The sequence below is a fragment of the Astatotilapia calliptera genome, chromosome 7 (genome assembly GCF_900246225.1).
Source record: "Astatotilapia calliptera chromosome 7, fAstCal1.2, whole genome shotgun sequence".
NCBI classification, from domain to species: domain Eukaryota; kingdom Metazoa; phylum Chordata; class Actinopteri; order Cichliformes; family Cichlidae; genus Astatotilapia; species Astatotilapia calliptera.
This window is the reverse complement of record NC_039308.1, coordinates 46807389-46832198: the sequence shown is the minus strand read 5'-3', so window position 1 is coordinate 46832198 and position 24810 is coordinate 46807389. Positions and strand designations below refer to the sequence as shown.

The 24810-nt window shown below is 39.2% G+C and overlaps 2 protein-coding genes across 4 annotated transcripts; one reads left to right on the top strand and one right to left on the bottom strand.

Annotated features, from left to right (window-relative positions):
• Positions 1 to 144: 144 nt before the first annotated feature.
• snx1a (sorting nexin 1a) lies at positions 145 to 13320 on the bottom strand. 3 transcript variants are annotated; one of them, XM_026175214.1, is made up of 16 exons: positions 13041 to 13320; positions 12819 to 12950; positions 8789 to 9593; positions 7869 to 8011; positions 7132 to 7207; positions 6956 to 6999; positions 6612 to 6753; positions 6436 to 6514; positions 6007 to 6082; positions 5629 to 5742; positions 5307 to 5400; positions 4797 to 5002; positions 4486 to 4629; positions 4171 to 4251; positions 4000 to 4071; positions 145 to 2899 (listed from the first exon to the last, which is right to left on the bottom strand). In XM_026175214.1, the coding sequence occupies exons 2-16, from the start codon at positions 12939 to 12941 to the stop codon at positions 2849 to 2851; spliced, it is 2250 nt and encodes a 749-aa protein (XP_026030999.1). In that variant the 5' UTR covers positions 12942 to 12950; positions 13041 to 13320; the 3' UTR covers positions 145 to 2848. The 3 variants fall into 3 exon arrangements, with proteins under 3 accessions (XP_026030999.1, XP_026030998.1, XP_026031000.1); XM_026175213.1 differs by having other exon boundaries at positions 12819 to 13320; XM_026175215.1 differs by having other exon boundaries at positions 7869 to 8008; positions 12819 to 13320.
• sv2 (synaptic vesicle glycoprotein 2) lies at positions 13316 to 24573 on the top strand. The gene is made up of 13 exons (XM_026175216.1): positions 13316 to 13429; positions 16167 to 16250; positions 16470 to 16631; positions 17150 to 17312; positions 18116 to 18237; positions 19173 to 19336; positions 19429 to 19509; positions 20183 to 20281; positions 21671 to 21759; positions 22127 to 22254; positions 22619 to 22714; positions 23572 to 23731; positions 23901 to 24573. Exons 1-13 carry the CDS (start codon positions 13336 to 13338, stop codon positions 24082 to 24084), a joined length of 1626 nt encoding a protein of 541 aa, XP_026031001.1. The 5' UTR covers positions 13316 to 13335; the 3' UTR covers positions 24085 to 24573.
• Positions 24574 to 24810: the final 237 nt, after the last annotated feature.

The following is a 24810-nucleotide window of genomic DNA, read 5'->3' as shown; positions in this document are numbered from 1 at the left end:
TGTTTTCTAGATCCAAATCTCTGCATGGACTAGCTGTTTATTTCATTTCACACCTGTTGAGGCAGCTACTTCTCAAAGTCATATTAAAATGACGTCACAGTAAATCGGCACGTCGGAAAAAAAAATTACACACTTGAGTCGTTATTCTTTATGAAATTTCCAAGTGTAAACAGTGCAACTTTTATTGATTTGAATTAAGTTTCTATGACACAGTGCATATTGCTGACATTGCTCTGCACTTTTAACCACACACCAACAACCTTGTTTTTATTCAATGATGTAAAAATAAAAGCAAAAATAGTTATTTATCTAACCGGCAAAGAAATGTCTGCAAGTTAAAAGAAAGCCGTAATGACGACGAAGGATACAGTGAAGCGCAGTCGCTGCACACCTTCAGTTTTTACATGAGTGCAAATGTGACATTAAAGCTGTAATCAAAAGGGATGGCAGTCCTGCCACGTAAAGCTGTGACGCAGGTTTGTTAAAAATACACGAGACTAAGAAAGAATGCACTCCACCGTCAGCGTGCGTACTGAAGCCATTAATCTTTTGTTTGCCAATCAGCGTCGTCCATCCAGCCCCGAGTAGTCCAGTTCGGCTCTTGCAGGACATCTCGGTGCCTCCTTTCTGTTAAATCGCGGACAGCATTTTGTGTCTTTACGCCAATCAGCAAGTGAAAACGTCAAACATCTGGTGGTACCTCCTCTGGGTTTTGTCTGGTGTATGTCCTTTGAAATTAAAGGAACTGTGTGGCTACTTTATGTGAACAAACGGGTGTTTACATTCACTGCTTCAAAGAAAACTTCATCTTGGATTTTTTTGATCAAAAGCGATGAATGCCATAAAACACTGACAAAGGCTGCATAAACAAACTGGATAAAAAAAAAAAAAAAAAGGACGTCCATGCGAAGCCAAAACTTCTGCATTTTGCAAGCTTTTACTCAGATGGCACAAATGAAGGGTAAATCTGACTTAGAACAAACAAACTGTAGAGTCAAAATTTACCAAAATTACCAAAAGGTTTTCGTAAATAAGATAATAAACCGATTGTGAAGCATTTGCCAATGTAAAAAAATGATTGAGTGCATTTTCTTATACACTTCTGTGCAATCTAATTACTTTTTACAACCAAAGGTGGTGCCCCCTGCTGGCCAGTAGAAAGAATGGCAGATTAAAACACTTTCAACAGCACATTTTTAAGCTCACAAGGTTACATCCATCTTTTCTATACAGTCTGTGGTCAAAAATGACTCCCCTTAGTGCGCTTCACCAACTGTACACCGTTTTATTTGTGTGGCCAAATTTAGAATAAGTGCCCTGAACGTGTCCATTATTTTGTAAAAATTCATAAAATTAGAGTGAAAATATCCAGTAAACTGCTGGATGTTCATCAGAAGTAATAAATGAGTGAACAGTAGTGATGTGGGACTCAGCAGTAGTCACCCTTTAATTTGTGCCCACAGTGCTGCACTTGTTAGCAGACATACCACTCTCACATGTCCAATCACTGGACTTTTTTTCCTTCTGTTTTTTCATAACAAAGGGAGCCAACAGTACACATTATGGGATAGAGAGGACTTTGCACTGTGTTTGAGAACATGCATACGCAACCAAGAACTATTGCCCTCCGGTGCTACTAGAAGTGAATAACAAACGGCTAGTTTGGACTGTCAGACGAAAACAGGACTACACCTTGGGACTAATCCACAAGTAAGACTGCTGTGAGTTACAGCTCTATTTACACCACCTCAAAGTTGAATCCTACCATCCAGAAAGCTTCTGGGTGTCATCTGACACAGCATGAAACTGCTTGCTTAGACTTGCTCGAGTTGGTTAATCACAATCAGCATTTATTTCCTCTAAACTGTGTTTGCTTGCCTTAAAGTGTCCAACATGACGCAACTAGACAGAGTCTGACATGATCTTTAGGGACTAGATTATCCAGTTCATGTCTCTGCAGGTTCATATGCAAGGCAGACTGAAAACATTAAAACCATTTTTATTTGGTAGTAAATGGGGCGCAACCGCAGTTCTTAAACATCAGCGCTGAGATGACAAGCCCACAGCTCCCTCTACGACTTCCTCCTAAACTGGTGTCTTAAGCCAAAACACCATTCTCGCTTTTATAAAGGCACCGACATAAAGTTTGCACACTTACTGAAAGAAATTTGAAATCGTTAACCCCACAACCTCAGCACGCGACAAAGCCCTTGACCACAATTGCTAATCTAATGCCGCGCATCACCCTGCACCCATTTCCCCTCAGCATCATAGTACTTCAAATTAGAAAGAAAGAAAGAAAAACATGGATGGTACTTAATTTATCCACCTGCTGGAATCGTTCATAAATCAAATTTGTAACTTATTTAATCCCTTTCAGTCACCAATAAGAAACACAGTGAGAATTTAGCCACTTTCTTCATCTGGGTCCCCAGAAATATGTGATGAGAGAGCAGCCAGGCTGTAAACAGTGAACCACAGCTGATGTGAACGAGCTCCTGATCAACACAAGGGAGGAAATCCTGAGAACGAATGATTCTCCTGTGGAAATTAATGGAATCGTTCATCCACACTTCTTTTTTCCCCTCTTTTCATTTGTCCGTATCTTTGTTTATGCAATCTATTTTCATCTATTAAGAAAATATTTGTGGAAGGTTAAATGAAAATATACAATTATTAATACAATAGAATACAGAGCTATGTGTTAAAGGTGATTTAAAAAAACAAAAACAGAATTGATTGTATCTCCCTTTACAATACACACATTTTCCTTGGTTAAAAGGCAAAAGAGGTAAAGTGTATGAGAAAAAGGCAGCCTGTTGTAGTCCAGAGGGCTGGTGTTTGAGGATTAGGCGATTGCTTTTGCTTCTGGTAAGAACGCCTCCCAGTACTTTATCAGCTGGAGAGAGAGGAAAAACCAACAACAAAAACAAAGAAAAAACAGGAGTCTTTAGACGCCAAATTAATTGAGAATTTTGAAAAGTAAAACATCACAAAAAAAAATGTAGCCTATTATATCTAAAAAGCTGTCTACTAAATGACTTGATGCATGCTCAATCATCCAGGATGGAAATCCCAAAAGTTTGATTCTGTTCATCTGGACGCAGCGTTTTCAGTGGGAGAAATGTTTCATCACTCATCCAAGTGACTTCTTCAGTCTCAGCTGACTGCATAATGATTGAAACCAGCCCCCTCTAGTTTCAGTCATTGTGCAAAGGTACTGTTTATAAGGTTGGGAAACCTGCAGTCAGCTGGGTCCAGTAAATGACTGGAAACAATTTAAAGTTGCTACTTTGGGCTCTTTCATATAAATAATCAAAACTCCAAAAATCCAAAGTAAGCACACAAATACATTTACATAATATGTATTTCAGTGAATCACAAATCACAAATATCTTTTAAAAAATGATTTTGATAATGATGTGTTACATTAACATTCATGTTAAATTAATTTCTAATATTCATTAACCATTGAAGTGAATGTAAATATTTGGTTATTTGTGAATATTTTGCTCAGACTTTTATTTGATAAAAGTTTTCATGACTTTGTCTATTAGTCTAAGCTGGATTAGCCTCAGTTTTCTAACAAACTACTTTACATAGTAACCAGAGCCTCACTGCAATAATGAAAAAGCATGAAGCACATGCATAAAGAATAGTAAAGAAAATACCATTTAGGGAACCAGAGTGAAAAGTGCAAAAGTTAAATACAAAATAAAAATGTTTGCAGATTTACCGAGTCGTTTACTTATTTTGAATTTGGGAGTTTTGGTCCACACAGAAACTTGAATATTCTTTATCTGCTTTATTTAATTTTTATATAAAAAAGTATGTAAAGCCTTGTTCCTGTCGTCTTACCTTACTTATTACCTTGTGTATGATTTACTTTTGAAATTGTCAACTTCTGTAGATTATCTGTGATGCTCAACAGTTAAAAACTGACCTAAATCCAGTGCAGTACTTACAGGTTTATGAATATGAAAATGCTGACTCACTCACCTGTTGCTGAGATTGAAGCAGACACTCCAAATACGTGATAACCTGTCTTTTGCAATTCTTGGTCTTTTCTCTCTGTTAGGAGAGATTTTCCAGAAGGATTTATCACTCTCAGCCCGTTCAGCTGTCTGAGCAGTTACTGATGCGGATACCAATAAGAATGAACACTGGTACCTCAAAGCGAATGACTTCCTTGCGAACAGTTGCAGACACTCTTTCAAAGTCTCGCTCGTACTGCGTCACTTTGGCCTCCCACTGTTTCCAAAGATAAAAATCACAGAGGAGTCTTAAATCAAATACAGTGCTTCACATACAGAGATCGTGCAGCAAAAGCTATGGAGTGATTAACGTCAAGCTAAGAATGAACCAAGGATCAGAAAAATTAAAGTTACTACAACGTTGTTCCTAAACTTGAAGAGGCCCCATCAAACGAGGGTTTCAGCCACATCCGAGCTATTTTTACTTTGTTGTTTTTGGCCCATGTCGTACCTCAGCGATCTCCTCCTTGGCCAGCTGCAGCTTATCGGGCTTGTTGGCCCACAGGAGTTTGGCCTCAGTCTCCCTCTTCTTCTGCAGCATGGACTGAGCATCCTGCCAGCGCTGCCACGCCTTCATCCGGTGATCAAAGGACCCCTGCAGGTCACAAAACTCACATCTTTTTACCTTCATGTACGTGCTTTTTAATATTGAACAATATTGGACATTTCACTTCCTATGGGGGAAAAACCCACTTAAAAAAGCAAAACAAAACTTAAACGGCTGTGATCTACAGAAACTAGCTAAACAAATTCTCTCCGTACCCTCACAGCACCCAGCAGACGGATGTAATCTGCAATCATTTCAGCAAAGGTGAAGGTGTCGCTTGCAGCTTGTTCCTGGTGTAGCTGCTCCATCTTGTCCTCCACCTCGGCCAGCTGGGAGAGGGCGCGGGACAGGGCGGTGTTGTCCTCTGCGCTGCCCAGCATGGCCGCACTTTTGGCGAAGCTCGCCGTGTTCAGTGACAGCTCTAGATTTCAATGCAAAGACAAGTGTTCTTCACACAAACTTGAATACGAGAACATATACAAGAAATGAAAGCAGCAATTATGGGCTAAAAGGTGCATTCACACATTTTATGTTAGGTGGCATCATTCAAATCTTTATAAAAGCTTTTATTAGAGGAGGAATAGTAATTAAAAAGTGTTATAATTAACAATGTTTAACATCTGAACACATTTCACTCTGTTGCCCCCAAGTGGCCAAAAACTGTACAAACACATCCGAATGATAACTGATGAGTCACTTTACAGATGGGAAAAAAGACAACGGACCTTTCCTGTGAACCACCAGGGATTCGACCAGCGCGTGGAGCTTCCTGAATTGCTGGTCTGCAGATTCCACCTCCTGCAGCTTCTCCTCGAACCACTGCAGCACAACGCACCATTAGTACGACTCCAACACTAGCTGCAAGGGCTGTAAGCTCTACGGCACTACAAGCATCATTACCAAAGATAAATCCCATAACTGTCAAAAATCTAACCATGAAACTGCAGCTTTGTTTATGCCCAAAAGTTCCACCAAAAGTCTCTGCTTTAGTATAAAGACTGAAAAACGCAGTGAAGAACATGAGCGCGCGTTTACAGCTGAACTTACCACGTCTGACTCGTTCATCTTGATGGTCATCTTGCTGACAGCGTCTGTCGCTTTATTGATCATCTTTAAGAAGCCGGCGCCGCTCAGAGCCTGAGTGCTCACTGCTCGAGGCAACTGCAGATGCATTAGTTGTGTTAGCTGTGATGATTCTAAAACTGCGATATGAACGTTTTCAATATTTTACTGCAACTCCATCTTCCTCCATTGTCTGCACACCCTTACACTAATGCTTAGGTAAAGCACACTAGTGTGATGAAAGTAATGTTTCTAACTACAAATACACCATTCATCCACTACAAAAACAGAGAAGTGAAACAAAACTGCATTACACCTCTTCAGTGCAGTAACTCGAGCTGAAACCAAACAAAATCCTCTTACTTCCTCTCTCTCCAGGAACTCTCTGACATCGGGGTCTTGGAGCAGCGACGGGTGATTTACCACCCGCTGCAGATACCTGTTCAATCAGACAACAGGGACACGCTTGATTTTCACGAGTAGTCTGGAAATTGCCACATCAGAATAGCACGAGAGCATCAACGGGGAAGTGGTGGTGATGCTTTTGCATTAATTATATTCTTGTCACATCATGCTTCCTGTGCAGGGAAGGGGGCAGGGTTTAATAAGAATATTTTCTTCTTCCTGCTCCTTTTCACACATGGTTGTAGTGCTTTGTTGATAGAAAGTGTGGTTGGTTTGTTTGATCTGTTGTACCAAGTGTGAAATAAATAAATGAAATGAAATGTACAAGGGTTGGGACTCTGTGTTAGCCGCGCTAACTGGCACCTCATGCCATTCTTTCTCTTTTACCTTTCCAGAGCACCTCTTCTTCTCTCAACAAAGTCTGTAGACGATGAATCTTCCTTCCCCACTTTCACCTTTGTCATCCCTACACAAGATAACGACCATCACCACTTGTGATTGAGAGCAGATTTTACATTATAATTCTAAGGAAAGCGTGAGATGTGATGAGTGCGTCAGCCTACCCAGGAGGCTCTTCTCTGGTGGTGGAGGCACAATGAATCCATTTGGTCCATGTTTTTCAGAGAGCTTCTCATAAAGTCCGAGGAAGTCGCTGAAGCGTCGCCTCACTGTGAATGTCTTGTTGCGAAACATGGGCAGTGTGGTCTGAAACACACATTAACGGAATTTATGTACCCAGCAGGCTCGTGTTTGCTCCAATACTCCACTAAACACGTGTGTCGCAACCTTTGTTTTCCCTCTAAGAGCAGAGCACGGGTGTGTCTCCAACAAGGCACTCATCAATATTTCATCTTTGGTCAACTTTAACCAACTTCAAGTAAAATGATGAATAATGACACATTTTTACCTGTGTGGATACTTTGTAGGCCATGTAGGCATTCATACCATCCCCTGAAAAAAAACAATACATACATCATTAAATGTCCCTGACTGTATAAATACATACAAAGTTTACTCAGTGAACTGATATTTAAACATCAGGCAAGCTACATTAAGCAATACAAAAAACAATAAAAGCCTCACCTATTTTTTCTGGATCTTTGACAGAGACAAAGATGTCAAATTTGTCTTCCTCCTCTTCCTCTTCCTCTTCTTCCAACTGAAACAAATTTTGAGCATGAAAGTGAAACATGACATGAAAACCATGGCTGAACAGTCAGCTTCTCCCACCACATTTTGTTGTGGTGGGATGTTAAACAGGTTAAACCGCAGTTGGAAAGAACCTGGTGCTGCCCCAGTTTTCTCATTCTGATGTTTGGGCAGAGAGTTAACATTTAATCTTGTTAAAAGCAACAGGTTTTAACAAGGTTAACTATAGATCCAAATCTGTAATTTAAAACAATCAGATGAACAGCTTCTAACCAAATTGAAACTTTAAATGTTTTTAAAAATTAAAAATAAAACCAGTTTCTTCCTCCAGATGAGGAAATGTTTTATTTGAATCTTTACTGGATTAGAGTCTATATGAATGCACCTGACCAGCACCTAAAGATGTTAGACACTCTCTGCCACTGTGCTTTATATTTTATTACTGGCTTCAGAAGCTGAATACACCACTGTTTCCTGTAAATAAGTGTGCATCTCTGTATGTCCTCAGACTTTCCATGGGCTGTTTTGTTTCAATATATAAATCTCAAAGAGACATTTAGCTGAATAAATAAAGGATAAAATAAACTGGCGTGTATATTTATTAAATACTTGGAAACTATTTCATGGGCTCACACTCGAAAATCTTTGTCTGGGTTTAAATCTGAGCTCACCTCTTCCAGGGCAGGAGGCTGTGGCTTGGCGAGGCTGGCAGCTGCTGGCAGAGAGGTGGGGGCGGGAGCAGATGGCTTGGCCGTCGCCTCCTTTTTTCTCTCATTCCTCGGACTGTCGAGAGAGAGCTCCACCGTGGCCTCTGCTAGAGGGGAAACGTGCAGTAAGATATCCATTATTTCCCTAGTACAGTGGAGCTGCTTTTACCACAGTTACCAAAGTCTACCTTTAAGTATTTACAGAGATTCGGAGTTCTGTTCCATGTGTGGTGATCTGGAGCACAAACTGGAGCTGCTTCTGTCATGCCTCAACAGGACCTCTGTGTTGGTTTCTTAATCACTTATTTACACCAGACTGAAACTTGTGTTTGCCATCACAGGTGTCTGACACAAATATACACTGAGGGTTATGTTAAACCTGTGGATTTAACTGAACTTTGCATTCAGATGGTCCCATGTTCTTAATTGAGGTGTCCTCATCCGGGCTTTGGTGTCAGCCATGTGGTAACAGCATGATGCACAGAAAATCACGATAGCTGCTTCTAGTTAAACATTGCTGTACTTGACTTTTAAGAGGGCTACTACTCAAAGGTTTTTTTATAAGTAATCTGAGCCACTCTCCCATAACCGGCACAGCCCAGTACAAAGTTTCAAACTCAATGCAGGCAAAACAGTTATTTACAATGAAGCAAACATTACTTTCCATGCTGTTGTTTCAACTTTAGGACGCGTTCATCAACATTTTTCCAGCCTAGAGCTCATTTTATCTTCTATACAGATGTGATTATGCACAAACCTCTATATGAACTTCACTGAACCTGTCTTGAATCATGACTTTAGTATAAAGACCAACTCTAGGCTTAAAACTTTGGTAACATAAACCGAATGAGAATAAAAAATAGAATAAAATAAGGTGGACCCACCAGCAAATATATCACCGTCCTCCTCAGAGTGGACTCCATTGGTCTTGGGGTTGACGGTGCTGGTGACGCTGGGTGTGGAGGCAGCTGCCTGACTGAAGATATCAGCTGGCTTACTGTCTTGCAGCGGTCCCCCAGCAGTAACTTTGGTTGTGACAGATTTCTCCTTCAGCTCTTTAGGGACGGGTTTCTTTGAGATGGCACCCAGCGGCTCGCCAAACACATCCTCGTCAGGTTCACCGAAGAGGCTTTTCTGCGGCTGCTTGGCAGGCTTGGTCTGCAGTGGTTCTGCAAAAATATCACTCCCTTCCTCGTCGTCAAAGAGATCAACGTTTGCGCTGCTGGGTTTTTTGGCTTCAGCAGCTGGTGGAGCATCGCTAAAGAGGTCAACCAAAGGGTCAGCAATTTTGCTAGTAACAGGCTGTGAGTCACCACTGAGGTCGATAACTGGAGCGGTGGACGTTTGTTTTGCTTCCTGCTGACTGAGTGGATCTATAACACCAGCAGTTACTTCACTTCTATCAATTGTTGCTTCAACAGTAACATCTGCCTTTACTACTTCCCCTCTCTGAGCTCCAGTTTCGCTTCCCAATATGTCAACGAAATCATCGGATTTTGTTGCAGCTGCAGCTACAACGCTAACATTGTTTGTCAGGTCAAAAAAATCATCTGAGGGTTCACTCGCTGGCTTGTTTCCTGTTTGGCTGCTCATTGGCTCGATTAAAGGATCATTCATGATGTCACTGGGAGGCTTCATTGAAACATCACTGGTCGGTGTGGTGTCCATTTCGGTCACTGGTGATGTGCTCTGAAGGCCAAAAAGGGGATGCTTAATGTCAATTGCTGTCATGTCACGTGTGTGTAGACAACAGACAATTCTGAAAGTAATCCAAGACTCGTGCAACAAGTTGATCAAAGTTTCAAATTTTAAAGACCTTTGGGGCTTTTTTTTTTTCTTTTCTTTGATCTCAACAGCTTCACATTACACAATCTGGTCTCTAGGTAGCCAAATTGGATATTGGGTAACATCTAAACATCCAATGTCCATCCCAGCTACTGGGTGTGTCACTGACAGCAGAAACAATGTTTTCAAAATAAAAAAACAAGGACTTTGTCACTGTAAAAAGCTGCAGGGAACATTTTATGATGCTTGAGAAACAGATTTAACTGATATGTTTTCGCCAAGAACACAAAGCAAATCTCCTGAGAAACCATTTCATCAGATAAGCCTTTACATTAGGGTTAGACTAATGTAACAGTCTAATGTAACAGCGATTGCAGTGTTTAGGTTTTTGTTTACAGGGTAGTAAACAAAATGACTTAATGAACTTAAATGACTTGCTTCAAAGGATGCTGATTCAGAAGGTGAAAACAACTCTTGGATCCGTTACTCTGTGACCTTGGCTGTATTAAAGACGACTTTTTCTGATGACTTAATGGGCTTGATGGTTTCAGGTCATACTGACTAAAACATGCAGGATATTTTTGTAAGTAATGGTCATCAATGGAGTCAAAAAGGCTATGCCCATTTGCTATCGATGTGTCAATAGCAAATGACTGTGTAGTTTCTTTCATTTTAAAGTCAGATGAACACCTGGTTCATAGGGCTGGGCGATATGACCCAAAATTCATATCTCGATATTTTTTAGCTGGATGGCGATATAAGATATATATGTCGATATATTTTTTTAAAGCCATAAAGTAAGAACAAAAAGAGAGTTCTTAGTCAAAGCTGTGTCCCAGATGTCACACAGGCACTTTTATTAACATAGAGCAGATGTACATAACATTTACTCAAAAATAAATTATGAGCATTTATTAAATAATAATGCTCCATAAATAAAAGAAAACAATGTTGTTTTTGAGCATAACAAAGAGCTCACAATTGTGCAGTCAAAATGTAAACTAAAAGACGCTGAGCACAATAACAAAGAGATTTCACAGCTGCTCTGTTCCCAACTTGTACTGCGTGACTGACAGCCTGGAGTTTGAAATCCGCTTCGCAACCACGTCTCTTAACAGGTGCCATTTATGGTCCTTATACACAGTAGGGTAATATTACGTTGAAGCACAGTACGTATCACTCCGCGAGGCTCAGCCGTAATGCTCCGACAATCCATCAAGCGGTGCAGCTCCGTAGCTTATCAAAGTCGTACTAAAACATTTTTTGACAGATTGCTGAGCGCCGTGTTCCACATAAAATCGGTTCGCGGCCATCAAGCACAACCAGAATTCACACATAAGGCGCGCTGTCAACTTTTGAGAAAATGAAAGGATTTTAGTCCGTGCAGCACCTCTGGGCTGCATGGCGTTAGCGTGGTTAGCTCGTTAGCGTGGTTAGCTAGCTAACACATTGACGCCGTCCAGCCCCATGCACGGGGCGATGCGCAGTAACTCGCTAACGGAGATTTGCCGTGTCCATCTTGTCGCTTCCTGCAGGTGAAGCGATGGGGGAGGAGGGGGAGTTGTGTTCAGTGAAGGAGAGGCGAGGCCGAGTAACATTGCGTAAAGACGAAAGTGGACGAAAGAGAGGCAAACTTGCGGCTCCACAAGTATAATTATAACGTAACATAGACTATATCGATATAAAGGATATTGTCACATCTTATATCTCGTATAAAAATATATCGATATTTTTTTAAAACTCGATATATCGCCCAGCTCTACTGGTTCATCAAATCCAATTTAGGAACGTGATGAACTATGCTTATTGCCAAGAAAGAAAATTCTCAGCTCAAGGTTTTATAATAGAGTTTTGCTAAATAATGAATGTTGTCGTATTGGCTGTTTCCATCTTTTATATACAGTCTATATTATCTGCATACCTATACAGTTTAAGAAATAAGCCTGTCAAGCAAGAATGCTAGCATTTATCTGATAACCTACCACTCCACATTACTATTTATTATTATTATTATTATTATGTGACATACAGGGAAACTGCCAGTATTACATTTTTTCAGTACTAGTGGAAAATTAATGTACATTGACTAATAACTGTATTTAGTGGTCCCAAAAATATTTCCATTTTATCTGTATATCTGTCACCCCTTATTAAAAATGAAAAATGTGAATTATACTCTTTAGACAAAAAATGCTTTAAAAAATAGTAATACATCCCCGAAACTTCTTTTTATAGGAAGTCAAGTCACTCTGGCTTGCTGATACATTTCCAAACATCATTTCAGGCATGAGCTCTGACACCTAAAACATCCATAAAATGCTGACTTAGGGTTTCCGTGCAGCAGCGAGTTCAGTGTTGGGAGAAAAAAAAATCGCAGACAGCAACTTTCTCATGTATCCTCTGAACTTTGACTGTAGGAAAACATCCGGGTTCTGACCATGTGACCACACCACGCTCACATGACAGGAGGCTGCCCGAGCCAGCGTACAATCCTTATTTTATGGGGAGAAATACGTAAATAAAATGGGGAAGCTGACTTAACCCACTAATAAGCATCGTGAAATAACACTATCACCTCCTTACTGTGTCAGCTCTCACAGAAACCACACACAGACCTCACTGTCTGCAGATTTCACCTCACCTACGCATGGCGTGAAAAGTCTGCACGTCAAAAAAAAAAATGCTGAGGACACCTTCAGATTTAAAAGTTAGCTCGAGAAAGTTTTAGAAGATGAAAAGAGGTCACACATTCCATGCACCAAAACAGGAAGTACGGCGTTACCTGGTTTGGTTAACTGAATCACTGCGAGGGAGAACTTCAAAGAGCAACTTTCAGGGTGAAATCAATACCAGCGAGGGCGTTTGCAGAACTCCTAAAGCTCGTAGGCAGGTAGTAAGAAGTTTCTACAACAAATGCTTCGAAACATTAGGAAATACTAAGAGTTTTGGAGATGACAATATCTTATGTCAACATTGTTTGTTATTTTTCCCCTGTGCAACTGCTTAACGTTAACGGCCAACATCTCCTAAAACTTTTGCCTAATTAGCTTTCCTAGCTAACTCTGCATTAAGTTAACGAGTTATCCAGACCTGACCGCTAACAGCTAGGTCGACTCCACCAGTACATACCGTACTCCCGAAGAGGTCCTCGTCTTCATCACTGTCGCGGCCTCGGACTTCTTCAGCGTCCAGCACATCTTGGTCCTCGGAGTCCGGGAATGGGGGAGGACTGCGCTCCGAGCTGGTCGCCATCTTCACTCTCTTTGAAAACACAAGGGGAGGTAACGTCAACTGCTCCCCTCTGCTCTCTGTCACACAGACGTGTCTCCTTCGGTTAGCAGCTAACGTTACCTTCGCCGTTTCTCACTGTGGTTTACCTCGGCCGGACGGGGGTGTACACCTAAACTGGGCTGACTAGTGGAGAACAGACACTGCTCAGGACGTGCAAACCCGCCGCTGTCTTTTCACTTCCTGGTCCTACTCCTCCTACTTCTTATCAGGTTAGCTTCAGTGTTAGCTGTAGCCTGTAGACTTGGCAGTCATAGGATCGGACACCTCGCTCGGAGATTTGACGGATCTGGAGAGAAGTTAGCTAATCTACCCAGATCTTAAGTGCCCAGATTAGAGACACCCGACTTCTCTGGAGATGTCCCGTCATAAGCATGCCGGAGATCCGGAGGCACGCCAGCCGCTTCTCACGGGACATCGCCTGGACGCAAGGGAGCTGGACTCGGATGAAGGTAAAGGCAGACAGTTTGTTTACTTGCATACGAAGATCCATAAAGAGGTCATTCCTATAACCCCCCCCCCCCACACACACACACACACACACACACACACACACAAAGTAATTATATGTGTCAGAATTATTTATTATTGTCATTTTATTTTATTTTTTACAAAAGTAAGTGGCATCTCTCCTTATTTTGTTCAAATTCAGTTACCTAATATAGTTGTTTTTTTAAAAAACGTTATTATTGCTGTATAAGCTTACTAATATTTTACACCTATTTTTTTTATTTAGACTTTTTTTTAATGCTTTAAGTCTTTATAATAAGTTGTGTAGCTGAATTGGTCCCCCTCATGGGTCCTCTAGTTACTACTCCTTTTTTTGTTTTGTTTTAGGAAACCATCTGTCACTCTTTCATCAGCCTTTCAAAAGAATATTTCTCTGATGTTTTAAGGCTTCCACTCGGTTTACCCTTACTGACACTGTAAACTGATATTGGGTTGCAATTCACCTGGTCACCTGGCCTATAAAGATGTAAAAAATAATATTTGTTATATTATACATACATACATATGTATATATATATATATATGTGTATATATATATATGTACATATACATACATATGTATATATATATATATATATATATGTATATATATCTTTATGGCTGGTTAGGTCAGCTCTAGCTTATTACCACGTGTATGGTATATGTTCCAGGGCACATGGTGCAGCCAATGTAAAATTATGAAAATATTAACAAAACAAAAAATCTTTAGAATACATAATAAAGTCAAAGTCAAAGTCAAAGTCACCTTTATTGTCAATTCTGCCACATGTACAGGACATACAGAGAATAGAAACTACGTTACTCTCAATCCCTAGATAAAATAGCAAATGAACATTTAAATATAAGAGTGATTAAAAAATGCAGGTAAAATAATTAAAAAGTAAAAATTTAAATAAATACAATACAATTTTACATATAACAAGAAAGCTATACAATATACAATATAATGGGTAAATGACATTGGGTGTAAACCAGGCAGAGTAGTGCAAATAGTGCAAATGGAGATTTAGTAATGTACGGTAAGAGATAGTGTAACAACAAAGTCTTATGAGGTAATGGCAGTCCATACCTTCTCTTTGATAACACGTGCGTATTAACACACTCCTATAAATTCATTTGCTGAGTAAATTCAGGAACATTTCACGTGGTATAAAATGTAAATATGCTAGTAATAGAGAAAATTTGGACAGTTGGACCAGTATATTTTTGTAGCAGTGTAAAACCTGAAAAAGTAGTTTTAAGCCCTCTTTCAGATCAAATGTTAAAATATTTTTTTAGGATGTTACTACTTTGAAATGGCTCTGAAAAGAATTTCCATTTCTGATAATCTGATTACTCTGTACTTTTACTTCTTAATCCTCAACATATATTTAAAGCGGTAAACAAATCTGTGCCTGATAAGTAATGGATGATTAACAGTTGATGTATTGATTTTTAAGAAGTAAAAAATGCTCATATTGATGTATCTGCTAATATTCTTACAACAGAAAAAAAGGATGGGGGATTTTTTTTTAATTTAAAATGACTACAATACATTTCATAATCCAGTTACATTTAACTTTAATTATTTTCCACAAATGCGACTTTGCTGCATGTGCTGCAGAGAGTGTTGAGAGCCTCGTTTTCTGCGTAATATTCTGTAAAAATTGTTTTTGGCTTCGTCAGTGTATCAGCGAATGTTAGCTATTTGACCATATATCAAAGCTGCAACAGCTAATGTGAAAATAAAAAAGTAACGAAGAGACAGGAGAAACACCCTTCAACAGTGTTACGCATTTTGATTTTCCATTGTTTGCCCACTAGAGGGCACTCTGCAACTTCCTTACAAAGAACACAACCAGCTGATCCAAGCAAACAAGCTATTTTTAAACTGCACTGTCTTATCTTAGTATTGACTCATAAATATCTACACATAATAAACGTTACAGAAATTTGGTTATACTTTGGTATCACTCTAAAAAATGTCATCCTACTATGAAACTTTCATTCCCACTTTGGACTAAATTGTGATGTTGTTGGTTTTTTTTTAATGATTTTTCATTATTTTGTGATATTTTGTAGCCAGATAATTATTATAACAGTTAGTTACTTGCCAGTTATTGCTAATTACATTTTCATTGCAACCATAGAAATGTATCAAATTATAAAACAGATGGAAACAACAACTCTGTCGTAACTTCATTAATATGTTTTAATGAAAGAAATGGTCTAACTGCAAAAAGCCTCATCAGCCAGTTACATGGCCCAGGCAAGCCTATTTGTCTTATTAAGTTAAGTTTATGGCTCGATTTATGCTAGTACAATGAAAGTAAAACTTTATACATGTTTGTGTTGTTACGGAATAAATATAATTAAGAGAGGGACAACTTTGAGTATAAACTAGGTGAGAGGCTGACAGGATGTGGACAGAAAGTGAAACTAGGCAGAGTGCACTGCAGAGTTGTTTTGATCACAACTATGTGTGACTGTGTGCGACATATAGCAGAACTATATATACGCATTTGGCTTGTGATGCTTTAGACCTGTGGATGCTTGCTAGAGTCTGCAGCTCTCCTTTTCCGGAAATGTAGAATAAAGATGATTTTTTGAGCTTTGACCACACTGAATCGGGGTCTTTCTCTGTCGGTGAAGGAATTTAAAAGAACCGAATTTGACAGTGTGTATTTGGCTGCCTTATAGGTGAAGTCATTTTTGACAGAACAGCGGAAGCTGGTGAGCACGTACCGCAGAAACTGACGTATGAGGAAGCAGTGGAAAGAGCAGGTAATCTAATGTTTTTTGTTTTTCACTTAGTCATCGTAAATATGAGGAGAAAAGCATATGAAAAATAAGCTTATTTAAGATTTTAGGTATACACTTTATACCTTTAGAGGTGTAAAACCTGGGTGTTTGTGGTTATGACATAAAATTAAGATTTTCAAAGCTATGCAACAAGTCAATCATGAATTGCTTCTCCCCTTTGTTTATTCACTTTGCTCTCAGGTTTTGGTTTGTTCCATTGGCTGCTGCTGGTGGTTTGTGGTTGGGCCAATGCCAGCGATGCTGTGGAGATTCTTTGTGTTTCTTTTCTGCTGCCAACGGCACGCTGTGATCTCGAGCTGAGCTCCTCAGACATGGGCCTGCTGACAGCAAGCATTTTCCTCGGTGAATCATTTAGTCAACCACCTTAAACTCCCCTTCACAGAAAATGAAACAACTGTTTTTTTGGTAATAGGTCAGCTGTTTGAAGCGGAACTTGGAAATGAGAAGCTTTTTTTTTTTTTTTAAGTTGATTGATTTATGTGACGTAACACCACAAGACCTTACACAAGCCAAACACACAAGACATTATTAGCCTCTGCTCTCTGCTTATTTTGTAACCCTTTCTTATAAAACTGGAGCCATAACTGAATATACGACCATTTTATCAATATTATTAAGCCTCTGAAAATGTTGAACTATCAATAAAATCACTTTAATGTAATAATTGTATTAAATCCCTTCAATTAAAGCTGAAAATCTGCGCCTAATTCACATGTTGATTGTCAGATTTACAGTCCACTGTATACGGAGCAAAGCTGTCATTGTCCAAATACTTTTTTCCCTGACTGTAACTCAGTGTCTTGGGCAACTGACTGAGCCCACTGATTATACCAAGTTCATCTTTTTTTCCTGTTTTCCAGGAATGATGGTGGGTGGCTACATGTGGGGTTACTTGGCTGACCAGAAGGGGCGTCGCAGGGTTTTGATCATGTCTCTGACAGTCAATGGGCTGTTTGGGGGTCTGGCTAGCTTGGCTCCATGGTTCTGGCTCTTCCTGTTGATGCGGTTCATCAGTGGCATTGGGTAAAAACATGATTTTTAATTCTTTTTTTCTGTACAAGTTTACATTTTGCTAACACACATTCAACTGTTCCCAGGGCCACAATATTAGTGAATAATACCAGTTATACTTCACTTTGCAGACATTGTCACTTGAAGGACTGAATTATGAACTTGTACTCATATCCACTTTTGAGTAGATTTGTTTTCATATGTGATTTGTATATATTGTAATGTTGCTATTTTAGAATATTATATGTCACTGATTTGTGCAAAGTATGAATATTTGTTGTAAAATGGTTTTATAATGGTGGTAATTCATGAATTTAAGTGATAATTTTAGAATCTATAGGAGACATAGGTGGTGTGGTTTTGACATCAGGCGGTGATGTTAAAAGTTACGATGTGACTTGTATTGCTACAATGCCTAATATTTATTTTGTGGAGGGCATTTTGGGAAAAAAATCTTAATGACAGAGGGCAGTTTTCATATATACTACAACCAGAAGAGTTGCCTTCTGTTGGCTATTAAAAAAACATTCAAGTTTAGGGCAGTTCCACATTGGGAAGCTGCATCCTTCTTTTAGTTGTTTTAAATGTACCTCTGGTGTCATTAGAGGACAAAAATGCCCCTATTGGGGCACAAAGTTCAGTCAGATTAGTAATTGACTGGTTTGATTTTATTCAGTGTCATCATTTTTGAAATACCCAAATATAGCACAAGACATGCAGCATCCCTCCACGCTGTATTTAAAAACCATCTAAATTGTCTTTGTTAAACAACTAAAACAGCTAAAGAATAAACACCATGCTGTTCTCCTCTGCAGGGTCGGCGGGTCACTTCCTGTCATTTTCTCCTACTTCTCAGAGTTTATGCCCCGGCTGAGGAGAGGTGCGATGATCAGTTGTCTGGCCACCTTTTGGATGGCAGGAAACATCCTGGCTGCAGGTGGGAGCAAGGAGTATTCTCCATATAAAAAATTTATATAACTGTGGTTATGCCCCATTTTAACACTTTAGCATTTTAATCCCCTCCATGTGGGTTTTAGCGAGATGCTATTATATTTGAATGAACGGTGGAGTGTAAGGTATTACCTAATGCTAGCAAGCTTAGTTACCATGTTGCATATGTTGCAATATGCAAGTCCAAAGAGACTGGGTAGTGCTAAACATTGCTATGTAAAAGACCAGAAAATACTCAAGTTTCACTCACCAAAACTGAAGTACAAACGTCTTGAACAGGCTGTACCACTAAACAAGAATTCAATTTAAATGCACCAAAAGGCTCCAAGAGCACAAATACAATCCAGGAGTTCAGTTCAGTAACTCAAAAAGTGAGGCTTAGACAGTGACAACAGCTTCCTGTGTCGTGGCACTTATCAGTGTTCCTTCCTGTTAAAAGGAAGCTTTTCCTCCCTACTGTCGCCAAGTGCTTCCTCATAGTGGGTCTGTAGTAGTTGGTGCGAATTGAATTGAATTCAAAGTGACCACACCCCTAACTGCAGTTTACAGGTGAATGAGTTATAATAAAATTCACTTTTGAGACCACTGTTTTGAAGGCAGAAACTGCAGGCTTAGAAGATTTTAAATTCTATAAAGTTTGAAATTTTAACATGGGAGTTAAGCTAGACTCAACTTAACTGCAGTTTTTTTTGGTATTTCTTTGTCAGCTTGATTTTCTTTTAAGTTCCTGATGTTGCTTCTTGAGGATTTCAGAAAAAAATAGCACATACTCAGTGGTGTGTGTTACCGGGTTTTTGGTTTTGGTGTTTAAAATTTTGCACAGACTTGCACAAGGTGTTAAACTCAACTTCTCTTAAAATAAACTGTAGTTGTTTTTTTTTTTGTGAAATATTGACCATCTGTGTTTGCCTTTGTCTGCAGGTTTGGCCTGGCTGGTGATCCCCAGAACCTGGGTAAAATTTTTTCTGGGAACACTGGAATTCAAGAGCTGGCGGGTGTTTGTGGTGCTGTGCTCCGTTCCCAGCATCTCGTCGGCACTCATTTTCAAGCTGTTCATGCCTGAAAGCCCCAAGTTCCTCATGGAGGTATTGAAAGACCAAAATAATGTTTGTGTTGCTTGGATGCTTTTACTTCTGAGTTGTCTTTAGGATGATTTTTTGTGTTCTGTCTTTTCCAGGCTAACCGTGAGAAAGAAGCAATCCAGGTTTTCAGATTGATGTTTAAGCTGAACATGAAAGGAAAAGAAAAGGCTCTTCCGGTATGAAATAAGTATACTACTATATGTTTAATTTTTGCTGCACATATCTAATAATTTTTTTTAAACAAAAATAAAACCAACTTAAGTCGACAAAAAGCAAAGCCAAAGTGATGCAACTGACAAAGATAAGGTGAAATCAAAGAGAAGTGAAAGCTACCGTGTGTGTTTATATTCCACATGTGGTATTCTACAGTTTTGTTGAATCAGTAGCAAGCAGTGACTTTTACAGGAAGGTGAGCAGAAACAATGGCCACGCCCTTTCCACCTCCAAACAAAGAGAACAAACATTTCTCCAGTGTTCAACACAACAACAAGAAAACTTGGACCAGATTACAACATGATTTTGTGCTGCATGACTATCCTTTTGTATATGCTGACATCCTTGTACATATTGCTGCAATCTGCATAGACATCTTCACCTGTCTGAACTCCTTCCTGGCTGAAAATTGTGAAATGTTAGCGCTTCTATAGTTATGTTTAAAAAATGTTTAGAATTAGCTGACAATAGCAAGTACTAATGTACTTTAATGTGTATTTTTAGATCTCACTGGGCAAGCACTGCTTGCCTTGCTTGCCTTTACGAAACATCAGTCATCAGTCAACATTTCCTTCCTTCATGCAATTGTATAAAAGTACTGTAAGTGTAACAACTGTCCTCTGAACCCTTTTGTAGGAATTTGGTTTGCGTACAAGTTCTACCCAAAAAGGTGACAAAGACAAGAGCAGAAGCTTGGGTTCAAGTAAAGAACGTCTTGCAAATATTTTGAAAAAGGTGATGTAATTTGTTATTATTAATAGTTTAACTGATTTTTAGAATGTCTGGTAGTACTGGTTTCAAGATTTAGGGTTTTGTTTATTTTAAAAAAGAATGGCTGAAAATGGTAAAATATGAGTATAAGATACTCGATCCTGAAAGATTTTAAAAAGGAGAGAAAAGTAGCAAAACACAAAACAATCCTCCCGTGTGACGATTGTTTTGTGTTTTGATTTGAAAAATTACCAGAAATAGTTGTAAATTAATTTGACAAATCATTTCAGGTATCCAAAATGTTTTATGAACACAGCTCTGGGCTTTGGAAAGTGCATTTTTTTTAATCATTTGGCCTCTGTACACCAAGATGTGATTTAAGTGAAGCATTTTTAATTCAAGGGTTTAACAAAAATATTCCATTAACTTTAGGAATTAAAAACACATTTTTATATACATCTGGGAATTTCAGTGGGATGAAAGTAACATGGGGGGTGTTTCTAATATTTTAATGAAAATACTTTATAGTCAGTGATTGCTGTTGCTGCTTGTTTGTTGGTATTTGTGCCTTCACTTTTGTCTTCAGTAACTGTAAATTATGCAGTTCTAGGCTAACATCAGGTGGCTGACCTGGCCACTGAAGAATATCCCATTTATGGCCTTGAGTTCTTGAGCGTAACCTGTGCTTTGCACCTTGTTGTACACCCTCTGTGTTTATGTTAATGACGGCATCCTTTTTTGTACATATGAAAATTATGCCTAACTTCTTGAGAGTGTTCTTGACTTGGTTAGCTGTTGTGTCATCCTTCACTTGATTTGTTTTCTGTCATTTTTCCCAGCCTTTTGTTCAGTGAATTAACAATGCACCAGATTGTTCATTTGGCCACTCGTAAATTTGTGCCATCTTTTCAATAGGTTTATTTTGCTTTGTCTTTTTTTGTCTTTTTTTTAGTCCAGTGATCCCTGCCTTCACTTTCAAAGACCTCTCTTTGGAATTGACATTGAGCGTTACCTTGAACAGTTAGCGGATGGTTTATCTGCTCAATTAGTCACGGAAAAATGAGGGAACAAGCCTTATCTGGCAATAAAACTGCACAGCAGTAAATTGTTCAATTACTATATGCATCTGAAAACGAGGGACTTTGTATAAAAATGGCTTAATTCCTAAACAGTTAATATAACACTTCTGTGAACCCCTTGAATTAAGGTTGAAATCTTGACTTCAGTCAAGTTGTGATTATTTGGTTAATAGTATCCACTTGGACCAAACTGTATATATAACAAAAAGGAAAAGAGCTTTTGTTTGTTAAGCTATTGAGTAAATGTGAAAACACTGACAGTGCATGAGCAGTTTAGGCATTTCCTTTGTTTTTTGTTGGTTTACTTATGAATAATTTTCTTGTTAACTTGCAGGCTTTGGCTCCCATTAAAAAGATATTTCAGAGCCCTTTCAGATCCAGGAGTATCCCTCTTCTCATCATTTTCTACTCAATATCTTTTGGGTAAGAAATGGGCACCTATACATTCAGGCTTTGCTTCAGCTCTGTTCACACTGTTCAGCTGCTGGGGGATTGTATCAGACTTATAAAAATAATACTACTAATGTGAGATAACCATTTGATATGCATCAAGTGATAGGGAACAATTAAATGGCAAACTCATATTTGCACGTTCTACTGTGGTTTTCTTATTTCTTCTTTTTTTACATTTTAAAACTTTCACACTTCACCCTTTATTCTAAATCAAAAGTTAAAATCTTTTGTGTGTGTGTGTGTGTGTGTGTGTGTGTGTGTGTGTGTGTGTGTGTGTGTGTGTGTGTGTGTGTGTGTGTGTGTGTGTGTGTGTGTGTGTGTGTGTGTGTGTGTGTAGTTACTATGGGCTGTGGATGTGGTTTCCTGAGCTGTTTGAGAGAACCGAAGACGGCGGCTCGCCCTGCGCAAATGTGTCCCGCCCGTCTGTAGCGGCCAATGAAACCTGTAACACGGTCAAGACAGCAGGTGTGTTTCAGAGGATTCATGCTCATATTAGTGTTTTCATCCAGGCATCGCTGCTCACGGAGGCCAAGAAATCAGCTTTAACATTGACAGGAGTCAGTTTTTACAATACTTGGAAAGGAAGAGAAAAGCAAATATTTGAAACTTGCAACAAGTGCAGGACACTTCTGCTTTACTCTTTAACCTGCTTTAATGTGACTTCCTAACAAGCTTAAAGCACCAGCTGACACTGGACTCACTCAGGAAATTTCAGGAAATAACTATTAATGTGTTGTGTTTTATTTGTTTTTTCTGGTCCATCCATATCTCGCCACATGCCTTTCTCCTGTCCACACTCGTCTTCCTGTATTTGTCTGTTACCTCACAGTATATACGGATGGCTTCATCACAGCCGCGGCAAACCTGCCGGGTAACATCTTCACTATTCTTGTGATGGACAGCACCGGAGGAAAGGCTCTGCTTTGTGAGTTTTTTTTTTTTCTTTCACAAATCAATATGTTTTCATTTCTTAACACTCTCCCATACATGTTGCATATAATCATAGGTTGTGTATAAAAAAAAAAAAAAATTAAAGATCATAGCAGAGCCAATCCAGGAGAGCCATTCCACTTCACAGTAACCCACAGAAATTGTGGCCACAGCAAGTGGTGCTCAAGAAACAGTCCATGGAGTGAATGGAGCTACACAGCTAAAATAATTGACATCTTGCTAGATGTTATTTAAGTTTTTGCAAATTTAATGCCAATCATATATCTAAGGCAAAATAGAGCAACACATGTATTTTTTTAATTTTATTTTTAGATGAATGGATTAAAGATACTCCAGAAACAACTGAGAGGTCCAGTCCATGAATTAAGCTGCCATTAAAACACCCATAATCATGCTTAATAGAATAAAAAAACGTTTATAGGAAATTCTATTTTCGTAACAGTCTGTTCTGCTGTAACGTTGTAACATAGAAGTCAGAGAGAATTGACTCGCGTTTGGAGCCAACCTCCAGTGGACATTCAGCTTTATTTTTCCAGCTTGTTTCTTGTAAATAATTGATTCTCTGAATTTGTCAGTGAGTTGACCCTTGATAGCATAAAATTTGTCCTTTTAGAGTTCGTCACTGCATATCACTGTCTTTAACATAACCCATTCATAGTTAAGCAAACGCTCCATCTTCATCTTCAAAAGCTTTGAGTCACGATTAAAGAAGCTCTCACACTACAAACAAATGTAGAAAATCAGAAAACCGAGCTGCTACAGAACACCCACCTTTAAGTCAGTGTTTAACAAAAAAATCATACATTTCTTCATCTTTGTTACTTTCTCCAGCCGGCAGCCTGTTGTTGTCCAGTCTGAGTGTCTTCTTCATCTATGTGGTTCAGACCAAAGCTCAGAGTCTGATCCTGTCCTGCATCTTCAGCGGGGTGTCCGTGATCGCCTGGAATGCGCTGGATGTCGTAGGAACTGAGCTCTACCCGACAAAGCTACGGTAACTCGAAACTCAGATTCAGCCATGTATAGAAATGTAAATCAAACTAAGATTTCTTTTTTTGTATTTTTTTTTAATTGATTCACTCATCCATCGAGGTGTTTTATTCTAACTCAGAGAGGTCACATGCACATATACTGAATCTCTTTTCTTTCCATTTTTCTCTCAGGTCCTCTGCTCTTGGTTTCTTCACAGGCGTGGGCCGAGTGGCAGCGATCATGGGTAACTTGGTCTTTGGAAGGTTGGTGGATGCAAACTGTGCTGTCCCCATCCTGCTGGTGTCAGCCCTGCTGCTCACTGGAGGACTGGTGGGTCTTCTACTTCCACAAACCAGGCAGACAGAGCTCACATGAACATTCGCGTTGTTTTAAATGGATTCAGCTTCCTCTTAACATCCTCACAGATGGGTAGAACGACTTGAAGCTCTGTAATCTCTGTATTTCCTGGTTGAATCCTGTGCCTTCTGTCATCTTTTTCTATGGTGCCTAATTTAAAAATTCCACTGCTAAAACAAATTGTTAAACAACAGTTGGCTCTCTCTGCCTTCCAAGAATTACTGCGTTGGAAAGCTGAGAAAGAAGTGCCAGTGTGTTATTAAAATCCTGGACACCTGTAAAAAGTTTATGTAAATGACAAAACCCTATATTCAAAGTGAGAAAATGGGGCCTTATTATCTGGTTTACTGAAGAGTGATGGATCGACTGTAGGTCTTGTGTTTTTGCTTTCCTGTCATGTTTAAGAAACTAGTTTTGTATAGTGAGTACACTGTTCTCATAAAGGGCTGAACGTGGACAGCAACAATACTCAGGTAGGCTCTGTCATATAAATGATGGTACTAAGGGGCCCAAAGTGTGCCAAGAAAATATCCCTCACATGTTTACACCATCACCACCATCCCAAACTGTTGATACAAGGCAGGCTGGATCCATGCTTTCATGTCGTTTACACGAAATTCTGACCCTACCAGCCAGATGTTGCAGCAGATATTGAGACTCATCAGGCCAGCCAACACTTCTGTTTTCTAATTTTGATGTCTTATCCGACAGGAAACTCAATTAAAACAGCTGTCTGTCCAAATG

Excerpts from the sequence above, each read along its gene's own strand:
- snx1a (XM_026175213.1), bottom strand. The coding sequence starts at position 12,941 with ATGGCGACCAGCTCGGAGCGCAGTCCTCCCCCATTCCCGGACTCCGAG. Across the intron at positions 7,000-7,131 it reads CAAAGATCCAGAAAAAATAG|GGGATGGTATGAATGCCTAC; the intron begins GTGAGGCTTTTA and ends GTTTTTTTTCAG. Across the intron at positions 5,003-5,306 it reads CCTGGTGGTTCACAGGAAAG|AGCTGTCACTGAACACGGCG; the intron begins GTCCGTTGTCTT and ends ATTGAAATCTAG.
- sv2 (XM_026175216.1), top strand. The coding sequence starts at position 13,336 with ATGTCCCGTCATAAGCATGCCGGAGATCCGGAGGCACGCCAGCCGCTT. Across the intron at positions 16,632-17,149 it reads GACAGCAAGCATTTTCCTCG|GAATGATGGTGGGTGGCTAC; the intron begins GTGAATCATTTA and ends CCTGTTTTCCAG. Across the intron at positions 23,732-23,900 it reads CTCTACCCGACAAAGCTACG|GTCCTCTGCTCTTGGTTTCT; the intron begins GTAACTCGAAAC and ends TTTTTCTCTCAG.